Here is a 20079-nt window from a genome sequence, read left to right as displayed (position 1 = left end):
AAGTGTGTTTATTTAGGCAACAAAAACACCTGACTCGTTTCTGAGTTAATCGCACTCCTTTATCCTTTATATATATTCACTGAAAAAACCATAGGTTTCACACACGTTATAGTTAGGAATTAGCATTTAAAAAACCTTGCAAATTCACTTAAAAAACCATAGGTTTCACACATGTTATAGTTAGGTGGACATTTCACTCGTAAAAAACCAATTAAATTCCCCCGTTATAGTTAGTTCAGATAACTATAACTCGCGCGACCACAATCCACTGCTGTTGACGTCACATATTACATCACTCATGACATGGTCAGTGGCATCACTCATGACATCACTGATGACATCATCCTTTGGATGGAGTGGCGGTCGCACACTTGGACTAGCACAGATGGTACACAAAAACCTACTCACGAGGCAGGACATACACTAAATGGTATATTTTCCTCTTATCTGGTCTGACAGTTAAAAATATCTACCCTCTCACCTGGTCAGATCATTCAATAGTTTAATTTGAGTATACTGTCCCAAAGTACCAGGTGCAGGGGCTATTAAAATACAGCAAAGTGCTTATAAAGCCTGGAATAAGATGGACAAGGACATGCTTTAATTCCAATTGGATCTGACCCAACCTACTTTAAGTGCACATGCAGATCAGGCAGCCAATGAATACACAGACTGGCCAAAGGACGCCTTTAGGGTTACGGTTCCCATCTGCAAAAATTCAGGCAACTGCAATTTACCCTCAGCCCCTTCGTTTACAGAGGCCCTGCGACAAGAAAAGCAAAAATGCCGCAGACTAGAAAGACGTTGGAGAACTAAATACGAGATACTAGATGAAATTCATTACAAGTCGGCATTGGCCAAATATAAAACCTTGCTGATTACTGAAAAAGGTACCTTTTTCACCAGGCAGATTGAGAAAGCTAAGAACTCCACCAAAGGACTCTTTGGGGTGGTAGAGACACTTACTACCTTGCCTAATAAAATATCCATGAAGAGTAGTCAACTTTTCTGTGATGACATCGCCAGTGCCTTTTGGAATAAAGTCAATGACATCTATGACTCTTTTGAAGCTGCCCTCCTACATGAGCCAGCCAAGTAGTCTTCAAGCACTGAGCCCGGTAAGAATATCTTTCAGAATTTCTCACAGGCATCTAGTGAGCTAGTGGAAAAATTAATCATGGAAATTAAATCCGGACCCCCTCTGGACCCTTGCCCCCCTGCAGTTTTGAGAAATATAGCGAAGGGGGTGAGACCCATCCTTACTGAAATATTTAATAATATGTTCACCTCTTGTATTTTCCCTGCTCTTTGGAAAGGCACAGCTATCCTTCCTTCAATAAAAAAATTGTATCTGGATGATTCAAATACAAGCTATTATCATCCTATTGCCAGGCTGCCACTTCCAGCAAAGTTAGTAGAGAAAATCATGAATAATCAGTAAACGCAATTCAGCCAAGAAAATTAGCTACTTGATTCTTCCCAATTTGAATTCTGCCCAGGGCACAGTACGGAGACTGTCTTGATCAAGCCCACTGAGGAGATTAGGACAGTGATGGATAGAGGAGGTGCTGCTGCCCTGATCCTCCTTGATCTGTCAGAGGCTTTTGATACAGTCGACCATGACATACTGCTGCTGCGTATGGAAAAACTAGGTGTTAAGGGATTGGCTCATTCCTTACTATCGTCTTTTTTGAAGGAAAGAAGACAGACAGTGACCCTGGACCAGTTTAAATCAACCCTCTATGTGCTTCCTTGTGGGGTCCCACAGGGTTCGTCGCTTAGCCCATCCCTGTTTAACATCTATGTGTCGGAACTGACCCCCCTGATCCAACATTTTGTTTCAATTTAACATAATTTGCTGACGACACACAGATTGTGGTAGCTGCACATAAAGACCAAGCATCCCCTGCAATGCAGTTTCAAAACTGCATGAGGGAAATTAGCAGCTGGATGGGCAAGCATTGTCTCAAACTTAATTCGGACAAAACCGAAGTGGTGATCTTTGGTAATCTCGAGCCAAGATGGGACGGACTCTGGTGGCCTATCAAGATCGGAGAGTTATCAAATCCTGTAGAAAAGGCAAAAAATCTCGGGGTCCTTATTGACAATAAACTAACTTTTTCTCAGCAAACAAACATTACTGTTTCGGCCTTCTATCTGATTAGGAAACTGAAGAAGGTTTTTCCCTATATCCCATTCGATTCCAGGAGGACAGTTGTAACTGCACTGGTATTATCAAAGTTAGATTATTGTAACAGTCTCTATTTGAATATGCAGAAACAAAATCAGAAAAAACTACAGATGTTGCAAAATGCAGCTGCAGGGCTCCTATTAAACCTGTCAAAGCACGAATCAGTCTCTAAAGAAATCTGGAAACTTCACTGGCTTCCTGTGTCACAACGTATCAAGTTTAAGACACTATGTCTAGCCTACAGGGCCTTGAATAACACGGGCCGTTATTTTTGGAAAGCATCTTCTCTTGGTATCATCCTGGCCGACAGTTACGTTCTACTGGCACCAGGCTTATGATGGTTCCGAGGAGCTGTACCTCTAGTTGGGTAGGCCAAAGCATTGGCCACGGCACGGCAAAACTATGAAATTTGCTTCCTATGGTAATCAGAGCTGCGAAATCCCTTGCCTCATTTAGAAAAGGCCTTAAAACATGGCTATTTCAGAACTAGTTCCCCTCATATCCCTAGGCTTACATCAAGGTTTAGTGCCATGACACCTCTGGGTATTTGCGCGCTTAAGAAGTTATATTAACATAACATAACATAAGTGCATGAAGAACCTAACCGAAAGCTACACCCAGCATGTTGTTACTTGTGCTTCTTTAGCTAGACTTGCAAGTTATGTTTTTCTCTATGGGTGTTATTTTTTGGCAGCACTGACTGACATGAGTTTACTTCTATTCCAGTTAAGTGTATGCATGTTTCTGATTTATATTCCTGGAGAAGTGTGAACTGGAGCCATAAAGGTCGGCCAGATCAAGGACATTTCCTTGAGGCATGTTTGCCTGTTTAGCATTCTTGGATTCTGCTCCAATCAAAGAAGAAAAATAAATACTTTATTTCCAAGAAATAAATTCTTACAGAACTATTGCACATTGGATTATGTTCCTTTTGTGCGTCCAAGTGTTCAACATCCAGAAACAAATGCTCTAATTTTGTGGATGGGGATTCTTACGAATAGTGCACACTCTGAAGTGCATCTAATAGAAGTTATTTAACTTGGACCCTCTCAGTGATTAAATTGTAAAAAACAACAAAAGAAGTGCAAGGGCCAAATGCTTTTCTTAGGAGCTCCCCACTGGGTCTATCATATGCTGGGATTGCCCAAAGCCAATACCACCTTGTCTTGAGTCAAAATCATGCCTCTTTCTTCCTCCACCCTACACTTCCTGCCTTTTTCTCTCCCTCTTGCTTGCAGGTTCTTTCCCCCTATGGCATCTGCCTTTGTCACTGTTTTTCTATGTTTCTCTTCCTCCTTATTCCTCTCTATTGTGACGTTTCCTCTCTTGCTCTGGGCCAAATTCAAATCACGACAAAGTAGTCCTGGTCCTCACAAACTATTGCTTTTTCACAATCTTTACGACATATTCTACAAATCGTGTGGCCTGACAAATCGTGTAGCCCTTGCATCTCTCACCAGGTTATTGCTCTATATCACGGCCCATGTTTCACCCTAAAACAGCTTCAATTTGAAGCTACAGTGCATGACACAGAAAACCTCAGACAGGAAGCTGGAGGTTAATATTTGTAAGACATTGTAAACTTCTGACCTTGATAGGAGGCAGCAGACAGCACTAACTAGTCTAATAAATCTTGTGGTACACCAAACCCTCTCCATGTGCAAACTGCTGCACAAGAAGAAATCGCACTTGCTTTGAGTCAATTTCCTTTTGCTTTCTGGCACGACTTCCTGCCCCACTATCTGAATTTGTACCAACAACATTTGTGTTTTGTTATGTGTAAGCGCCGTTGAAGCCTCAGGGTTTCTGAGCACTATACAAATATTCAATAGAACATGGCAACCACAAGGCTACTGTGGATGTTTGATCAACTGCGAAAATCAGGATATAATCTGTTCATGTGGTTGCATGTCGTGGGCACCTGCACTCGCCTTTTGCAGACCAGCACTTCTTTCTCTTCATTAGATATTTTAATTCATAACAACACAGAGAAAGGCAAGCATGGTAGAAAAAAATGAGGAAGAAAAATGTACGAATACAGTGACAAAGGGAGGAACCAGAGATTAAAAAGAACCTGCAAGATTGAGATAGAGAGACAAGAAATGGAATGTGGTTGGATAAAGTGTCCTGCTGTGGAATTAAGACTAGGCAGACCTAGTCTTAATTCAACTGCATGCCCCTTTCTCCAACCACATTTCACTTCTTGTCTCTTTATCTCAATCTTGTAGGAATTTACAAATGAAGCACTGATGAACTCCTATAATATACTATTCTATAAACTCTCAAAATACACACAGTCAAATATCATAAACCCATTATAAATTGGGCCTTCAGGTTGGAATTACGACGTTTGTGGTAATTTGAATGTAAGCACATTTTATTTTGAATCACTCGTGGAAAAATCTAAGCAAAATCCTGGAAATTGCCGGCATAGTATGGTATGTGAATCCTCATGAAAAGAAGCTGAGTGTAGTATATTGCTTTAAGGCATGTTGTATCACACTGAGCAAGTATGTACTCACATACAAACTGCTTACAAGTTTTTACTGCCATTTAACACTCATTAGAGAGAACAATGCAAGCTCCTAGGGATGGGAGAAGTATTACATTGCACAAACCAGTGGTTAGCTATTAATCTAACACTCTGTAAGACACCAATTGAGTAATTAAAACACACTTCCTATAGTGGCCCAGACTGAGTCCTACACCTGTCCTTGGCAGGGCACTTTCACACAATTCATAAACTTCAGTGATGGTCTCCATTGAATACTTTTTTTCTTCTATGCATGTCCAGACCAGCATGTTACAGATGTAGATTATAGCAATCTTTTTAACAGGACATTCTGGAACTTTTCAAGCAAGAAAGTCAAAAACCCTGAATTAGGAGGCAGCAAGTCATACACTTCCACCTGTTGCATTGTTTTTTTAAATGATGAGTTTCTGATTTGGAATTTCTGAAGTGTTTTTAATCTGCAAAACATCCAATTTTGCCAAATAATGAATGCTGGTACCCACCAGCTGCAGCCACTGACAAACATGTATCACTGCTGGGGCCCTTCCTCCACTACCTGACCCAGATGTGACCATATAAGATTCCCATTCGTTGCTTACTCTTCCATTGTGCTTTCAGAATTAAAAATATAGATCTAGAAGATTGTGCCTGGCACCTCATCTTAACTATTGACTTCCCTTTAGTTGTGAACAATTTGACACCCCACATTTTTAGGCGTCCACCTATTGAGACTTTCCAAAAAGTGGAACGAATGCCAACATTTTAGGCATGGAATTTTAGGAAGCCTTTTTTCAAACAAATTTAAAAAACAGCTAAAGTTCTGCTTGTACTGACAGTTGCTATGAATTCCTCTGTCCTCTCTGCTGAAACTGGCTCTGTGCAACAGCTGCTGTGCTACGGGAATATGAATTTTGAAGCATCAGAAATTTCACATTTGTCCCTGGCAAATGCATTCTGAAATTGTATCTTAATGACAAAGATTGAACCTAGATAACCATAGTGTAGGCATATTTTCCTTTTTTTAATAGCTTCTCCAATGCCCTGGAAGTATCCCAGTGAGAGAGTCTCTATTGGGAGATGCATGCGCCACTCAGAAGACTTGATTCACTAATTAGGTAGAAGTCCTCTATCCTCGAGGTCAAAACAGGGAGTGGCAGGACTTTGAGTTCCTTCTATGCAAATGGGCACGGTGCACTTGTAGCATTTGTTGAGTAACGTGGACATATGAGGATATTTCAATTAAATGATGGGTGCAGCAGAGCCTTGCTTTCATGCCAGCAGCCTTCAACAGCTGTCTGATAGGAGCAGGAAAAGACGGGTCACTTGAAAGTCATTCCAGTCCAGGAATGCTGGCTTGTAAGTGCTTGTTTGTTTATTTGTACTTGTACAGGCCAGAGGCTGCCAAGTATTCTTCAAGGTGCTCCCTGAGGAGTGCATTATCAGAGGCCTTTAGTTCTTGCAGCGGCAGATCATCACGTTACTGGCCTCATCAGGCATTATCAATCGACCACAGACCTGTCCTGTTTTCCCAGCACATCCCACAAAAATCCTACCACAGGAGCACAGGAACAATGAACTTTGTGAACGTGAGCAGCTGCTGGAATTCATGTTCTGTTGCTTATAGTGCTATATTTGTAGTGCAAAATGCATCTTCGCGTCAATTTTGGGCGCAAGAGTGCATTTTGCGCAAAGAAAACATCGCCAAATTCTGGGTTATGCTCCTCACAGAATGTTTTGTAATATCAAGCTATTTTGCTGTAATTGTAAGTAATTATGCTACATAAATTTATGCAAATTATGCAGATTACCCCCACCCCAGATAGTACTGGCAGAAACTAACCTGGAATTACCAACTCTTTTGCCATTCCTGATTCCTTGTGGATGTGAAATGATGGACACCACAAGCTCCAGTGCCCTTTCATTGGTGCAGACATAACTTTCCAGCTCGTGACTATGGTATCACCGTTTGTAATCAGCCTCTTGCTTCTGCTTTTCATCTTGCATGATTCTCCATTAAACAGATGTGGCTGATCAGGGTGGCCTTTCCTCTTCGTGCGCCCAAGTTGATCACCCTTGTCACAAATCTCCACTTTGTGATAGAATTATAGTCACTTGATGTTTACATAGCCCTGCCCTCACATTTTAAACACTCATCTACGTGCACATACCATCCAACAAACCTCACAGACCACATGTTCTAGGATGAAAGGGAAAAGCTGTCATAAATCAATATTTTTGGGAAGTGCGTTCTATGCATTACTAGTATGATTTATGTATTGTTTTGTAAGTCGGGTGTCTCGCCAAGACTTAATGTCCATCACTTTTTTTTATAACTACAATTGTAATAATGAAGCATATTACAGAATCTGGTTTGTTGAAATAAATTTGTGTAAAGCAAGTAGCACTGGATATGTTCCTTTCAATCCAATGCACAATTTACAGATATGTCTTTTGCATGTATTTTAATTTTGAACTTTCTTTTCTGACTGCTTCGGTGTGGCTATGAATGGTGTTGCAGGTGAACTTAAACAATCTGAGATGTTAAAGTTTTCTGAAAGTTTGACATCATCTGGTAACAGCTTCAATGCTACTGTTATGGATGGGTGCCATTTTTTCTGCATGAGGGAACCACCATTCCAGCTTCTTGAAAAGATTTTAATGTTGCACACTCTCCTCGTGGAACAAAATCAGTGGGACCTCCACAAATGACAAGTGCATGTCTTCCCAATTATTCTATACAGTTGGCAGCTGTAAACATATTTAACAATTCAAACATTGCAGTTATGTTCAGTCTCCACTGATGCATGTTTGCCAACGTGTTGTGGGCAGTCTGGTCTCCCTAAAGTGGAAAAGTATCCTCAGTGTGATCCTTCATCAGAAGTGGGGAGAGGGATTTTGAAGGTTATTTAGACCATCCTTGATACCTGTCATCAGCCAGGACACACGTGACAAAGGACAATACCAATGGCACATTACAGAGTGGCTCACTGCCACTCTGTGTTTTCCCTAAAAACACAGTACTGTTTTCAGCATGATGCTTCTCTTGGCCAGTGATTGGCGTCCCCCCTAAGATCAGTTAAAGCCCCCCCCCAGTTGGAACAGCTCTATTTTAGAGATGAGACATTACTCTTCTTCATTTTGCATGTGCCTTGAATGACTGCTAACATATATATGCTTATAGTCTTTTCCATATTCAACACTGTAGGTCTATACTCACAAGTAGAGAAATAAAAAAAGTGAACAGCAAGGAAATAACAAAGCAAAAGATTGCGTGTGAGTCTCCCTTTCTCCAGAAATGCTTCGGGAAGAAGCTATGCAATAAAACAATGTCCCTTTATTGCATTATTGCATGTAGTTGCACGCTTGTAACCTTTAAAGATCAGGATTACTGGGCTCTTGTAGTATGATGTTTTCTATGTTTACTAATCTAACAGGAGTATTTGGCTTCCACAGATAAGATAATGTCCTGACTATCATCTGAAATCTCAGTGCTCATTCGCCACACTCGGTGGACATGACCGTCTCTATTTTCAAACACAACAAGCTTTTCTGGTCTCTTGATGGACTTTTGTATCCCTGTGTTCAATGCAACCGATTGCCCCCTACTAATGTACCATAATTGTTTAATTCCTCACCTTTGTGCTTTCTTTGAACTCGTTTTCAAATAAACTGTATGGGAGCGGCCATTTTTCAGTCACACTGTGGTTATGCTTTAACCTGTCATGCCCTTTTGGAAAATATGTTTTGATTTTTTCAGAGCTTCCTCATAAAATATAGGTCTTTAATTAATGGATTTACTTGTGTAGCTTTCTGAAATCTTATTCCCATGCAATAATTAGCATTGCAAGAGAATTGAACCTCAAAATGTGTTCTTTTTTATTACCCGTTCAAGCATGTAAATAAAGGAAAACAGAAGTTCCCTTCTTAGGATTCTTTGAATTTCTGTTCTTTCTAATATTTTCAAGAAAACAACACGAAATATTTTAATCTTCCAATTTGTAGTATTAGCAAAGATCATTGTATAATATAGAGACGTTGTAATGCATGGGCAAAGTGGGTAATTGCCCAGGGCCCCCACCTTCCAAGGGGCCCCTGAGAAAGTAAACTGTCTATCAAACTGCTACACACTCTATCTATTTCTATATCTCAACCTCTCTCCCCTCTGCCTACCTCTACGTCTGAGTCTGTCTTTCGTTGCCCAGTGGCATCTTAAGGAGTTTTGGGGGCCATGATATGAAATATGTCAACTGTTTCCGTATAAACCTTGTTTTTGAAAATTTGTTTGTCATCATGAGGGCCTCAATTAGCAGAAAATTGGCAAAAGTACGATAGGGGTCCCGAAACATGTCTTGCTCAGGGATCCACGAATCCTTAAAATGACACTGTTAGTGTATGGACAGGGCTGGCTGAAATGATTACTCATTATTGTGTATTTATTCATAATCATCCTGTTTGCTTCGGCACTGAACAACAGTAATGTCTTTCTGGATTTGGGGTTCCTCCAGGTCTTACTGAACAATCACTTTTTGAGTGTCATCTGCTAGGAGTCGCACCTTCTTGGACAGTTTAAGATTACTTACGGTTACATTTTTGGAACCACAAGGCTGCAGAAAGCAGCTCTTTGCTATATAGGTGTAGTGCAGAGAGTGGCTGTGTAACTTAATTTTGTTGCTGCCTGTAATTATTCTTTTTGATGGTTCCTTTGTTATTACCTTTTATTCAATACATACATTTTCAGAGATTTTATCTGAGTTATCCAACAAAAGCAGCCATGGTCCGTAAAGGTAACAGCGGTGGCGCCGGGTAAAGGGGAATTTCGAGGGACGATGCCGAGGGAAAATTAAATAAATAACAAATTTTCCCTCTGCATCGTCCCTCGAAACCCCTCTTTACACCGCCCCACCGCCCCACCGCTGTTACCTGCATGGACGGCGGCTGAATAAAAGAGAGGATCCTGAAATGTCATTGGACAAAACAGATGCCGAAAGAGTATCTCAAAACCAGTAAGTACTGGAAGAACTACAATTTTTTTAGTAAAGTGAGAGTTAACTGCAAAATGAACTTTATTTTGACAAAAAAAATCACTTGATTTAAATAAAAATATTGCAAAGAGAGGATGCCAAACAGAATTGAATATGAAAGTACTCTTACTGTGCACACTGTGCCGTAGTATATCATAGATAACATCAGATTTTTGGATTACCCATGAACATATTTGGACATTGTGAATGGAGTGCATTCAGTTAAGAACCATAGAAAACCTTTTTGAACAATAAAGCATCGGTGTTCACATCTTTTTACAAACATCAGTCTCCCATAGCCTGAAAAATCCAATCCAATATAGAATTTCAGCTTGCGTCACGTCACCTTCACTGTAGCTGTCGTGGAAGGCTCGTCACAGGGAGTGATATTACCCATGCTTTGATCCACATAATGGGCAATTTTAAGCATTCTTAAACTGTATCAGGAACATAATCATACATATTGTTAATTAAACCATCATTGATAACAGAGTCCTTTTTTTTTTTTAAGTTTGAGTTTATTGAAACCACAAAGATATTACAATATACAATCAAAAATACAATAAGAGAACCTAAATAACCATAATATATATAATAAGGAATGAGAAATATACAGGTTACAATAAACATTGTATCCTAGAATAAAAAGAAAAGCGGGAAAAGGAGGGGGGGGATTGGAAACAATATAAATGCCATGTGAAAAAAGTTCAAAGCAAGATATAACAATAAAGTAAGCATTGCATGTAACTAAAACTATAAAAAGGATATAATGATATAATTGTGTAAGTATAATATGTAAAACAGTATTAAATTTGATAACAGAGTCCTTTATCTAATAATACCACCCTGCCCGTCTGTCTATGCTTGAGGCATAGTTAATGTATTCATACTTTGAAATGGTCCAGCAGACATAGGTGTCAATGTCTCAAAGGATGTGGTCCAACCTCAAAACACTGCATCTCTCTGGATCCTAAGGTCATTGACCAAGGTCAGCAAACCCCAGGAGGATGATGAGGTCAATTATCTATAAGGAGGGAATAAATGTTTGCGAACCAACGCGTGCAATGATTTGTTGGTTTGATGTTTACACAGTGGATACTTCAGTTCTGCAGGGAACATCACATGTATTTTCTGAAATAGATAATGACATTTTCTGAGACAGATGTCCAGGTTACTGACATCTGCAGAAATACTTGCCATTGTCTTCACATTCCCACACACAGCTTTTCAGGAATGTTTTTTGTGGGACTGCTGCTTTCTCAATTACAGCCCCACCCCGTCCCTCCACTATACAGCCTGCCGCAGACATAGCGCATAGTACTGTGCAATGGCCTGTGTTGGCTAGAGTGTTTGTTGCAGCACGGTATGTTTCTGCAAAAGACGTTTAGTGACCAAAGCAAAAGACAAGGATATGATAATGCATTGATAGACAAAACACTTGCTTGTCTACTGCCGAAGCATTTTCAGATAAGTGATGCACAGATGTGGTTATATTTTGAGGGGAGCTGCTATCAACTTCAGCATAAAGAATATGCTTCAAGTCTATATGCAGTTTATTTTTGCAGAAGGTGCCCACCATTTTTTTCCTTTCACTAGTTTGCAAAAAGCAAAATTATTTTTTGTGGAAATACTAATCTTTTAACTTGAAAAGTATTCAGACTGACTCTTAAGTGACTCTTTATGTGAAAGAACGAGCTATTTTGCTTTCATTTTTTTTTGTGTTTGAGGTGATACACTCATAATATGTTACATTGAGGCCCTAATGATGAGTCACCAGTGATTTTGCTTTTTCTGTGCAGTAAAATCAGCCCGGTACCGTGCAACTACCAGTAAAACCCCATGGAATGAGGGATCAAAGTGTGGGGGTGATTTTCTGTCCATAAAACCACACAGAGTCCCCTTGTCTAAGCGGTTTTCTCACATCCGTTTATCACCTGATCTGAGCAGGTGGTATAAGTATGCCAGGGCCAGTGCAAGAGGTGGGTGGTGAGGGAGGGCGAATGGGGAGTAAGGGCGGGAAGGGGAAGTTTTATTTCAGGTTACAGCATTGTATGTTCCCTCATTAGATACAATAAAAGTGGCATGGGACTTGAATGCTGCTGCAGCCAAAGTCTGCAGTTGTTTTCTACAAGCACCCGGTAAGTCTGAGTGTGGGAAAACCCAACCACTAGTTTACTGGTAATCAGGCCAGGAGTGTTGTATGGAACAGAATCAGCACAATACAACCCACAACCCCACCATCCAGGCAATATCACGCACATACTGTCAATCTGGACAAAAAACATACTCTTTAGCAGCACTTTGTCTTGATGACGCCATATTGGAGTAAAGTGGTCCAGCATTGATAACCAAGAACACACCTTTTACAATGCAATCCGACTGTTCTTCTCTTCATAGTGATATATGAACCTATATCACCAGCTAATCACCAACTGCCAGATCAAAAAAAATATTATATATATATATATTCACTGAAAAAACCATAGGTTTCACACATGTTATAGTTAGCGGAAATTTTACTGATAAAAAACCAATGAAATTCCCCCGTTATAGTTAGTGCAGGCAACTATAACTCACGCGACCGCAATCCTCTGCTGATGCTAATACTGTATTTAGACACTTATTTGCCCATGTCTTCTTCCATACATTTTTAGCTATACATATATTACAAATATTTTTTTTTCATAAAGACACATATGTCATCAGCAGAAGATTGCGGTCGCGTGAGTTATAGTTGCCTGCACTAACTATAACGGGGGAATTTCATTGGTTTTTATCAGTAAAATTTCCGCTAACTATAACATGTGTGAAACCTATGGTTTTTTCAGTGAATTTGCAAGGTTTTTTAAATGCTAATTCCTAACTATAACGTGTGTGAAACCTATGGTTTTTTCAGTGAATTTGTACGTTTTTTTAAATGCTAAGTTACTTTACGCCATTTGTGGCGTGCACGCCCACTTAACGCAGTTCGTTCCGTGCGCGCACGGTGCGCTTCGCGCACCGTGCGCGCACAGTGAGCACGCGGTGCGCTTCGCGCACCGCGCGCCCACTTTACGCAGTTAGTGCCGTACACGCAAGGTGGGCACGCGGTGCGCGTAGCGCACCATGCGCACATGGAGGACATATTATGCGCTTCCTTGTGATGGGTAATCTGTTAAATTTAATTTGTAAGTGATGACAATAATACGCCATGCACAGAGAGTGTTTTTTTTTTTTTATTAAAATTTTTAGCGTAAGCGCACCGTACGCGTACGGTAAGCGTAATCGGCGAAATTTTCAAAAAATAAAAATTTACCGTTTTTGGCCTTAGGGGATCTTTGAGGACTCAACTAACATGGCTATGTGCATGGGCGCTGTCTAAACAGCCCCTTTATATGTTTTTTGCCTTTGTTTACAGCCCCCCCTCAGAGTGCGAGAGAGAAAATGGCGGCCGCCGCTTCCTGGTTTCGACCGATTCGAATGTTTACTTAGATGTAACAGCCAATCAGAATCGCGCTCGCGCACGCCACCGTACGCGTACAGTAAGCTTACGGTAAGCGTACCGTAAGCTGGCTCAGATATATATATTGATTTAAAGGCTATTTTCTCAGAATCTACTGAACAGATTTACACCAAACCTACAAAAGGCACTTCCTTGACCTAGGGACTACCTCTCTACCAAATTTCTAGTAATTCTGTTCAGCCGTTCGGGCTGTAGCCCTGTCTAAAGGTCCTATGGAAAAATGCATGGGAAAAACGCGTTTTGGGACCCCCCTTTTATCTCAGCCCCCGCTTGACGAATCCCCCCGAGACTTTCAGGGTAGGAGCGGAGCGTAGCGCCCCACCTATTTTGAGAAATTCGCGAGGATTCGTCAACCGGCGCCAAAGTTATTCAAAATAGAATGTTGCGGATTTCCTATGGAAAAGGGGTCCTAACTATAACTACCTACTGGCGACCGCCAGTAGGTAATATATATATTTTTTTTTTTAATGACTATTGGTCTGAGTGTGTTTGTATGGATTGGATTTCTTAAGTACCTCGATCAAAATACCTATCCAGGTATATACCCAGTGTGCCTTCTAAACGCATAGTTATGTACACCAACTATCCAAGTCTTAGTAATGGAAAGATCAATACCGTTATGGATTATGTTATTCTAACTGCCCCACTTATGCCTTTTCAACTTTGGAATTTATTAAATCATTTCCCTCTCTCATCTCTGCTATTTTCAAGCTGTTTGTGCTTTTGCAAAAAGATTGCTACAAGTTAGTGGGTTTTAGTAGTATGCCATATTCTAAGTTCACCGGTGGCAAATATATTTACATTTAAAATACATTTGCTGTAATCCATTTCTTCCAAGTTGCGTACAAACATTATTATGCCTGTTGACATAAGAAAAGTAATCGCAATGTTATGTTTAGAACAGCATCCTCTGGCAAATGCAGCTGATTGTTAGGTATGAAAACAACTAGGGCAATCCATTCTCATTTGACCAGCAATGGCTGTTATTTACACGCCACAAAGTGGTTTGCTTTTCCTATTACTGGCTTATCTACTCTCGAGCGTGGTAGGGAATGTCGATGGCAGAATATCGAAGGGTTATAACATTGTGACCGGAATAGAGGCAAATGCATAAAGGGAGGTATTCACTTACTATTCTTTACTCTATAGCTACATACCATGTAGATACATACATCAACAAGTAAGGTATAGAAAATGCTTACAAGCCTTTCTTTCGATATTTGTCCCACGACATTCTGGGTCTGATGATAATCCGTCTTCGATATTCCCGATCCACACAACTACTCTCTACTCCTTAGCACTGTTTGCTGCCAGAGTACTGAGCAAAGGAAATTGAACTATTTTGGATGGCACCACACTTAGACAAATGGTCCATCTTCAGATACTTTTAAATACCTTTCTCGTTTTTATCAGTCCATTTGTTTGTTTATTGAGGCATATTTAGTGCCCTTTCTTTCACATGTTGTTTTTTAACACAAGAATACAATAATAATTTAGGGACAAATGGGAGACTAGAACACTGCTGTGACGTTTGGAAGTGTTGGCCTAATATATGACTAGCCTTTCTTCATGAATCACATCTACTGTGCTAACATTAGAATTCTGGGGGCCAGATGTATGACGCCCAAAATAGCGCCTCGCAAAAAGCGTGTCTTTTTGCGACTCGCAAATTGCGAGGCGCTATTTTGGATGTACAACAGTGTGTAACACACTGTTAGCGATTCCCAATGGGGTCGCAAATTGAGAGGCTCATGAATATTAATGAGCCTCGCAATTTGCGACCCCATTGGGAATGGCAGGCCTTCCCAGGTATGGTGGCCTGCTGTGCTCAGCAGACCACCATGTTTTTAAATAAAGCAGCTTTTTTTTTAAATGCCGACCGTTTTCTTCAAAGGAAACAAAGATGCATTTTTTTTAAAAAAAATGAAACGTTTTCGTTTCATTTTTTAAGGGCAGGTAGTGGTCCCTGGGAGCACTGCCTGCCCTTAAAAATATTTTCCAATGCATTTGCAATGGGGAAGGTTTCCCCTGGGGACCACTTCTTGAAGAGGGTGGTATTTTACAAGTGTTTTGCGCCTGCAATTGCGGACGCAAAACATTCATACATGGGCTTCCGCGCGCTATTAGGTAGGGAACGCCCCTTCCTATTAGCAAGTCGCAAAACCTTTTTAGCGAGTCGCAATTAAATTGCGACTCCCTAAATAGGCTTTGTACTTGGCCCATGCTGTTTTTGCATGTGAAAACGGGTTCGTAAACCCGTTTGCGTATGCAAAAACTGTCGTACATCTGGCCCCTGATGAACAAAATAAATGCTATATGAATACGATGAAGTAAACAGTGATATGGGATCAGAACAAAGAACACAATATATTTATTTTTGTGCATTTCGATGTATTTTGTATCTAATATAAAGAAACATAATATAAAAAGTTATTTTCGATGAAGGGTTCCCAACTTGTAAAGCACTGGGATAGGCAAATATAATAGTAATTAGTACAAGGTTAACATCCAAGCGCTTTTATTTTCATTCCCATCTGAAATTCTTCTCATTGGAGTCGACTTTCCTATCTGTGTTCTTTATTGTATTCTATATTCACAAAATGTACGATGCTCAAATATTTCTTTAAATAAATGAATAAACAAATAGATGTAGTAATGTGCTGTAGGATAGGCTGTTAAAACAGCACCATCTTTTGTACTAAATGTGATGTATTTAAGCATACAATGCCATAAACATCTTTGTGATGCCACCCAGGCTCGGAGTAATAATGACCCAATAAATAGTAGTTAAGTTAACATTTGTCTAGCTCCGGCAATACAAGCATATGGTCAGAATGCTTGCTATAGGGTTTGTTACCACGCAGGGAGGACAGGTGTTTTTCAGTAATAACTACAATGTCTTTGGACAGGTTGGACACTTTTTAAAATGCACTTCTTCACAGAGAAAACAATGCTTATTTTCTTCTGGGGTGGGGGAGTGCGGGAGTACGGCAAAAACAATTACTGACACTTCTAAGTTATATTGATCCTCATATGTGTAGTCCTATAAGCAAAGATTTGAACAAAGGGTGCTATAGGAATTAGCTAAAAAATAATGTTGGCCCTGATTACAAGTATCGTGTTAAATTCCAAGTCCTGTCCAAACAAAAGTTTACAAGCTGTGCCATATTTATCACACACTGGCAGTTTTCTCCTGATAGATTGTGGCAGGTCAAATCTTCCAAAATATATCAGGGGAAAGGGCCTGGAAAAAAGCACAACATGTGGAACTCAGTGTGTTGATTCAGAATGTTGTGTCTTATTTCCTGCTTGAAAACACTAAGGCCCTGATTACGATTTCGATTGGCGATTCCGACACCACAATTAGGATGCAACCACACATGGTGCATTAACAAACTTCAATTTTTCAATGGGAGCTTGTGCGTGGGCCGAAATCGCCCAAAGCATAAGCTCCCATTGAAAAATTGAGGCTTTAAAATCCCTGCACCGTGTGGCAGGCACCTCACAGTGCCTGCCACAAGGTGCAGGGATGTGAAGGGGGAACCATAGGGCCACATGCGGAGGGCCAGGGGGGCTCTCAAAGACATTTTCCGGCTGCAGTCCCATGTTGTAAAGGCCCATATGGAACTGCTGTCGGAAAGTGCCATCATAATCCGACTGCGGAAATGCCATCCTTAAGGGATTGTGAGGCCCTTCCGACTGGCCAACCGGCTCCTTGAGCCTGTCGGAACCCAGTCAGATTCGCTGTGCAGTTTAAACTCCGACCACTGTCTTTGTAACACGGCAGCCAGAGTTTAAACCCACCATGTCGGTCAGAAAGCCCCCGACCTGCGATCGGAGGCTTTCCAACCAACCTTGTAATTAGGCCTTATATAATAGGAGGTATTTACCACACCCTGTAGATACCTCACCAAACCTTAACGGTATTTACTAGATGTGATAAACTTGTAACCAGGGCTTCAGTCTGTTGCACAGGACTTGAACAGACTGTAATGACTGTCGAATCCTTCTCAGCAACTCACACAGGGCTTTGTCTTCCTGTAGTGTACTGCAGTGACCATGTGCCACTGCATCGTCACTGAACACCTTGGTGACTTGCTCTATGATTATGAAAAGTTTGAAAGGTATTTTTCCATTTTGTAATACAGATCACCCTTCAGACTTGAAGAAAATCTTGTTCCAATATTGCTCCACCATTGGCTTTGGACCTCACTTCCCAGATGCTCCCCCGGAGCTGAATGGACAATGACCAAAGTGCTCACGGTGTGTAATATTCTCTGCTCTCCATCTCACTCACATGTTGATTTTTGTTACCACTGCAGACAAGTATTAATGCTGTACAAATTGTGTATCCTACTCCACAAATCTATCCCTAGTGGAAATTCAGTTAATCAATTACAAATTGTGCCAGCTTCTCCAGCTGCTGGCAAATGTTTTTTGAGACATCTCCTGAACTTTTCTGGAGAAAATTCCATATGAACCCTGGAACTGGTTATTGGTGTGCATTCTTATTTGTTGGTTTCATTGGAATTTATATTTAATCATAACAATTTCCCTTGTCTTTTTCCTAGCTGGGTGTACTTAGGAATTTGACTCGTTATTTGCATGCAATTAGTTTGCATGCCATTACTACGCGTTTTTTTCTTAGCATTAACTGTTACTACACAAGTTTTTAGTTTGCATACCATTACATTGAAAGTGTTAATGTATCCAAACTAAAACATTGCCTAGTAAAAAAAAAACAACACTACATACAAATACACTACACTACACATCCAACAGTTAAAAAACACTACCCAAACCCTAAAAAAGAACACTATCCTACACTACTAAAACACCACTACTCTACCCTAAACCCTAAATCACTGCCCCCTGCACGACACTTCCCCTAGCCCCAGTCCTGTCCCTACTCCCAAACGCTACCCAGCACGACCCCCCAACACTACCCTAAACCCTGAAACACTACCCTACACTACACAAACTCCACAACACTACCCTATACCCTAAAACACTACCCCAGCACGACCCTGCCCCTAGCCCCAGTCCTGTCCCAAACACTACCCTGCACAACCCCTCAACACTACCCTAAACCCTAAAACACTACCCTACACTACACTAACACCACAACACTACCCTAAAGCCTAAAACACTACCCCTAGCACGACCCTGCCCCAGTCCTGTCCCTACTCACAAACACTACCCTGCACAACCCCCTGACACTACCCTAAACCCTAAACCCTATAGCACTACCCTACACTACAAAAACTCCACAACACTACCCTAAACCCTAAAACACTTCCCCCAGCACGACCCTTCCCCTAGCCCCAGTCCTGTCCCTACTCCCAAACACTACCCTGCACGACCCGCGACACTACCCTAAACCCTAAAACACTACCCTACTCTACACTAACACCAGAACACTACCCTAAACCCTAAAACACTTCCCCCAGCACGACACTGCCCCTAGCCTCAGTCCTGTCCCTACTCCCAAACACTACCCTGCACGACACCCCGACACTACCATAAACCTTAAAACAGTAACCTACACTACACTAACATCAGAACACTACCCTAAACCCTAAAACACTACCCCCAGCACGACCCTACCCCAGTCCTGTCCCTACTCCCAAACACTACCCTGCACGACCCCAACACTACTCTACACTACACAAACACAAGTACACAACCCTGCACGACCCTACACAGCCCCTACATGACCCTACACAGCTCCTCTTACCTCTCTCTCCTCGTGGTTCCTCTGTTCACCTCCACGCTTGGTTCCAATCTTCTCCCCCTTCCTGCTTCCTCCGGCTTCCTCTGTCGTGGGCAGGCAGAATAATGAGTCCCGAGGGCAGGCGCGTACCCCCACACTGACTTGCGCATGCAGCAGACCCTCTTCCTGAAAATGGACGTCCCTCTCACCGACTACGCATGCGTTGTAACAACGCATGCGATGTAACAACTTGTGTACTAAAGGCTACGCGTTGTTACATCGCATGCGTTGTAACGCTTGCGTAGTAATGGTACACGGACTAATGTCCCCGTACTAATGGGTGCTAACGAACTTTACACCATGGCTGTGTAGCTTTTGTTAAAGAAGTACTTAAGAAATCCATGCATGCAAATACCTCTTGTCATTTTTGTTCAAAATAAATATGACATTTGACAAATGGTGATTCTAAAGTAAGACTAAAGAACTATTGGTGCTTTTCAGGAGCATGACTTCCTAACAAAGAGTACGACTTACTCTTAGGCACTCGTTATACATTGCGGAGATTTTCGCCCATTATTTCCCCCACACAACCCCAACCACAAATTATCAATACTCGCGGCATCCAGGGCTCACCGCTGCCCAGAGTTTCTCCCGGAAGAAGCCAAAATAAGTGCCTCTGCCCCCTTTTCCTACAGTGTTCTTATTTTCCGCTCCACCGCCATCATCCCTAAATCAGCCTTAGCTGAGGTCCTGCTCGGGGGGCTAACTGGACGTGAGAGACCTGGAGTGAAATGATGGTGGGGTGGGACAAGGTGGAGAACCTCTGTACAATGCAGAAAATTACAGAAAAATCCACATTCTACACAAAAAGATGCTCTTATAGAGGTTATAAAAGATGACAGCGCATTGAAGGGAAAAGTGGCGCAGCAAAAGCAGATTCTTTTAATGACAAAGGGCCATATGTAGGTAAATTACATTTAACGATTCTTAAATACCGAATTTTACCGATTCGGTATTTATGAATCGGTAAATCTAATGTAGGTAAAAAAATACCGAATCGGTAAGTGTCGGTATTTTAGAGTCGTTATTTACCGATTCGGTAATGGCAACTGGCTTCCCATTCATTCCTATGGGCCTGGA

The 20079-nt window shown here is 41.3% G+C and overlaps 1 protein-coding gene across 2 annotated transcripts in view; it reads left to right on the top strand.

Moving 5' to 3' along the window:
* Window positions 1–20079, top strand: part of PPARG (peroxisome proliferator activated receptor gamma) — a 194120-nt gene that overhangs the window by 55437 nt on the left and 118604 nt on the right. The window contains exon 2 of one of the 2 annotated variants that reach the window (XM_085624861.1): window positions 17375–17489. The exons of the other annotated variant lie outside the window; for it this stretch is intronic. Within the exon in view, the coding sequence (XP_085480987.1) occupies window positions 17465–17489 (25 nt within the window). The 5' untranslated portion in view covers window positions 17375–17464. The remainder of the gene's footprint in view (window positions 1–17374; window positions 17490–20079) is intronic. 2 annotated transcript variants of the gene reach the window in all.

The sequence above is a fragment of the Triturus cristatus genome, chromosome 9 (genome assembly GCF_964204655.1).
Source record: "Triturus cristatus chromosome 9, aTriCri1.1, whole genome shotgun sequence".
Taxonomy (NCBI): Eukaryota; Metazoa; Chordata; class Amphibia; order Caudata; family Salamandridae; genus Triturus; species Triturus cristatus.
This window is presented reverse-complemented; position numbering and strand designations above follow the sequence as displayed.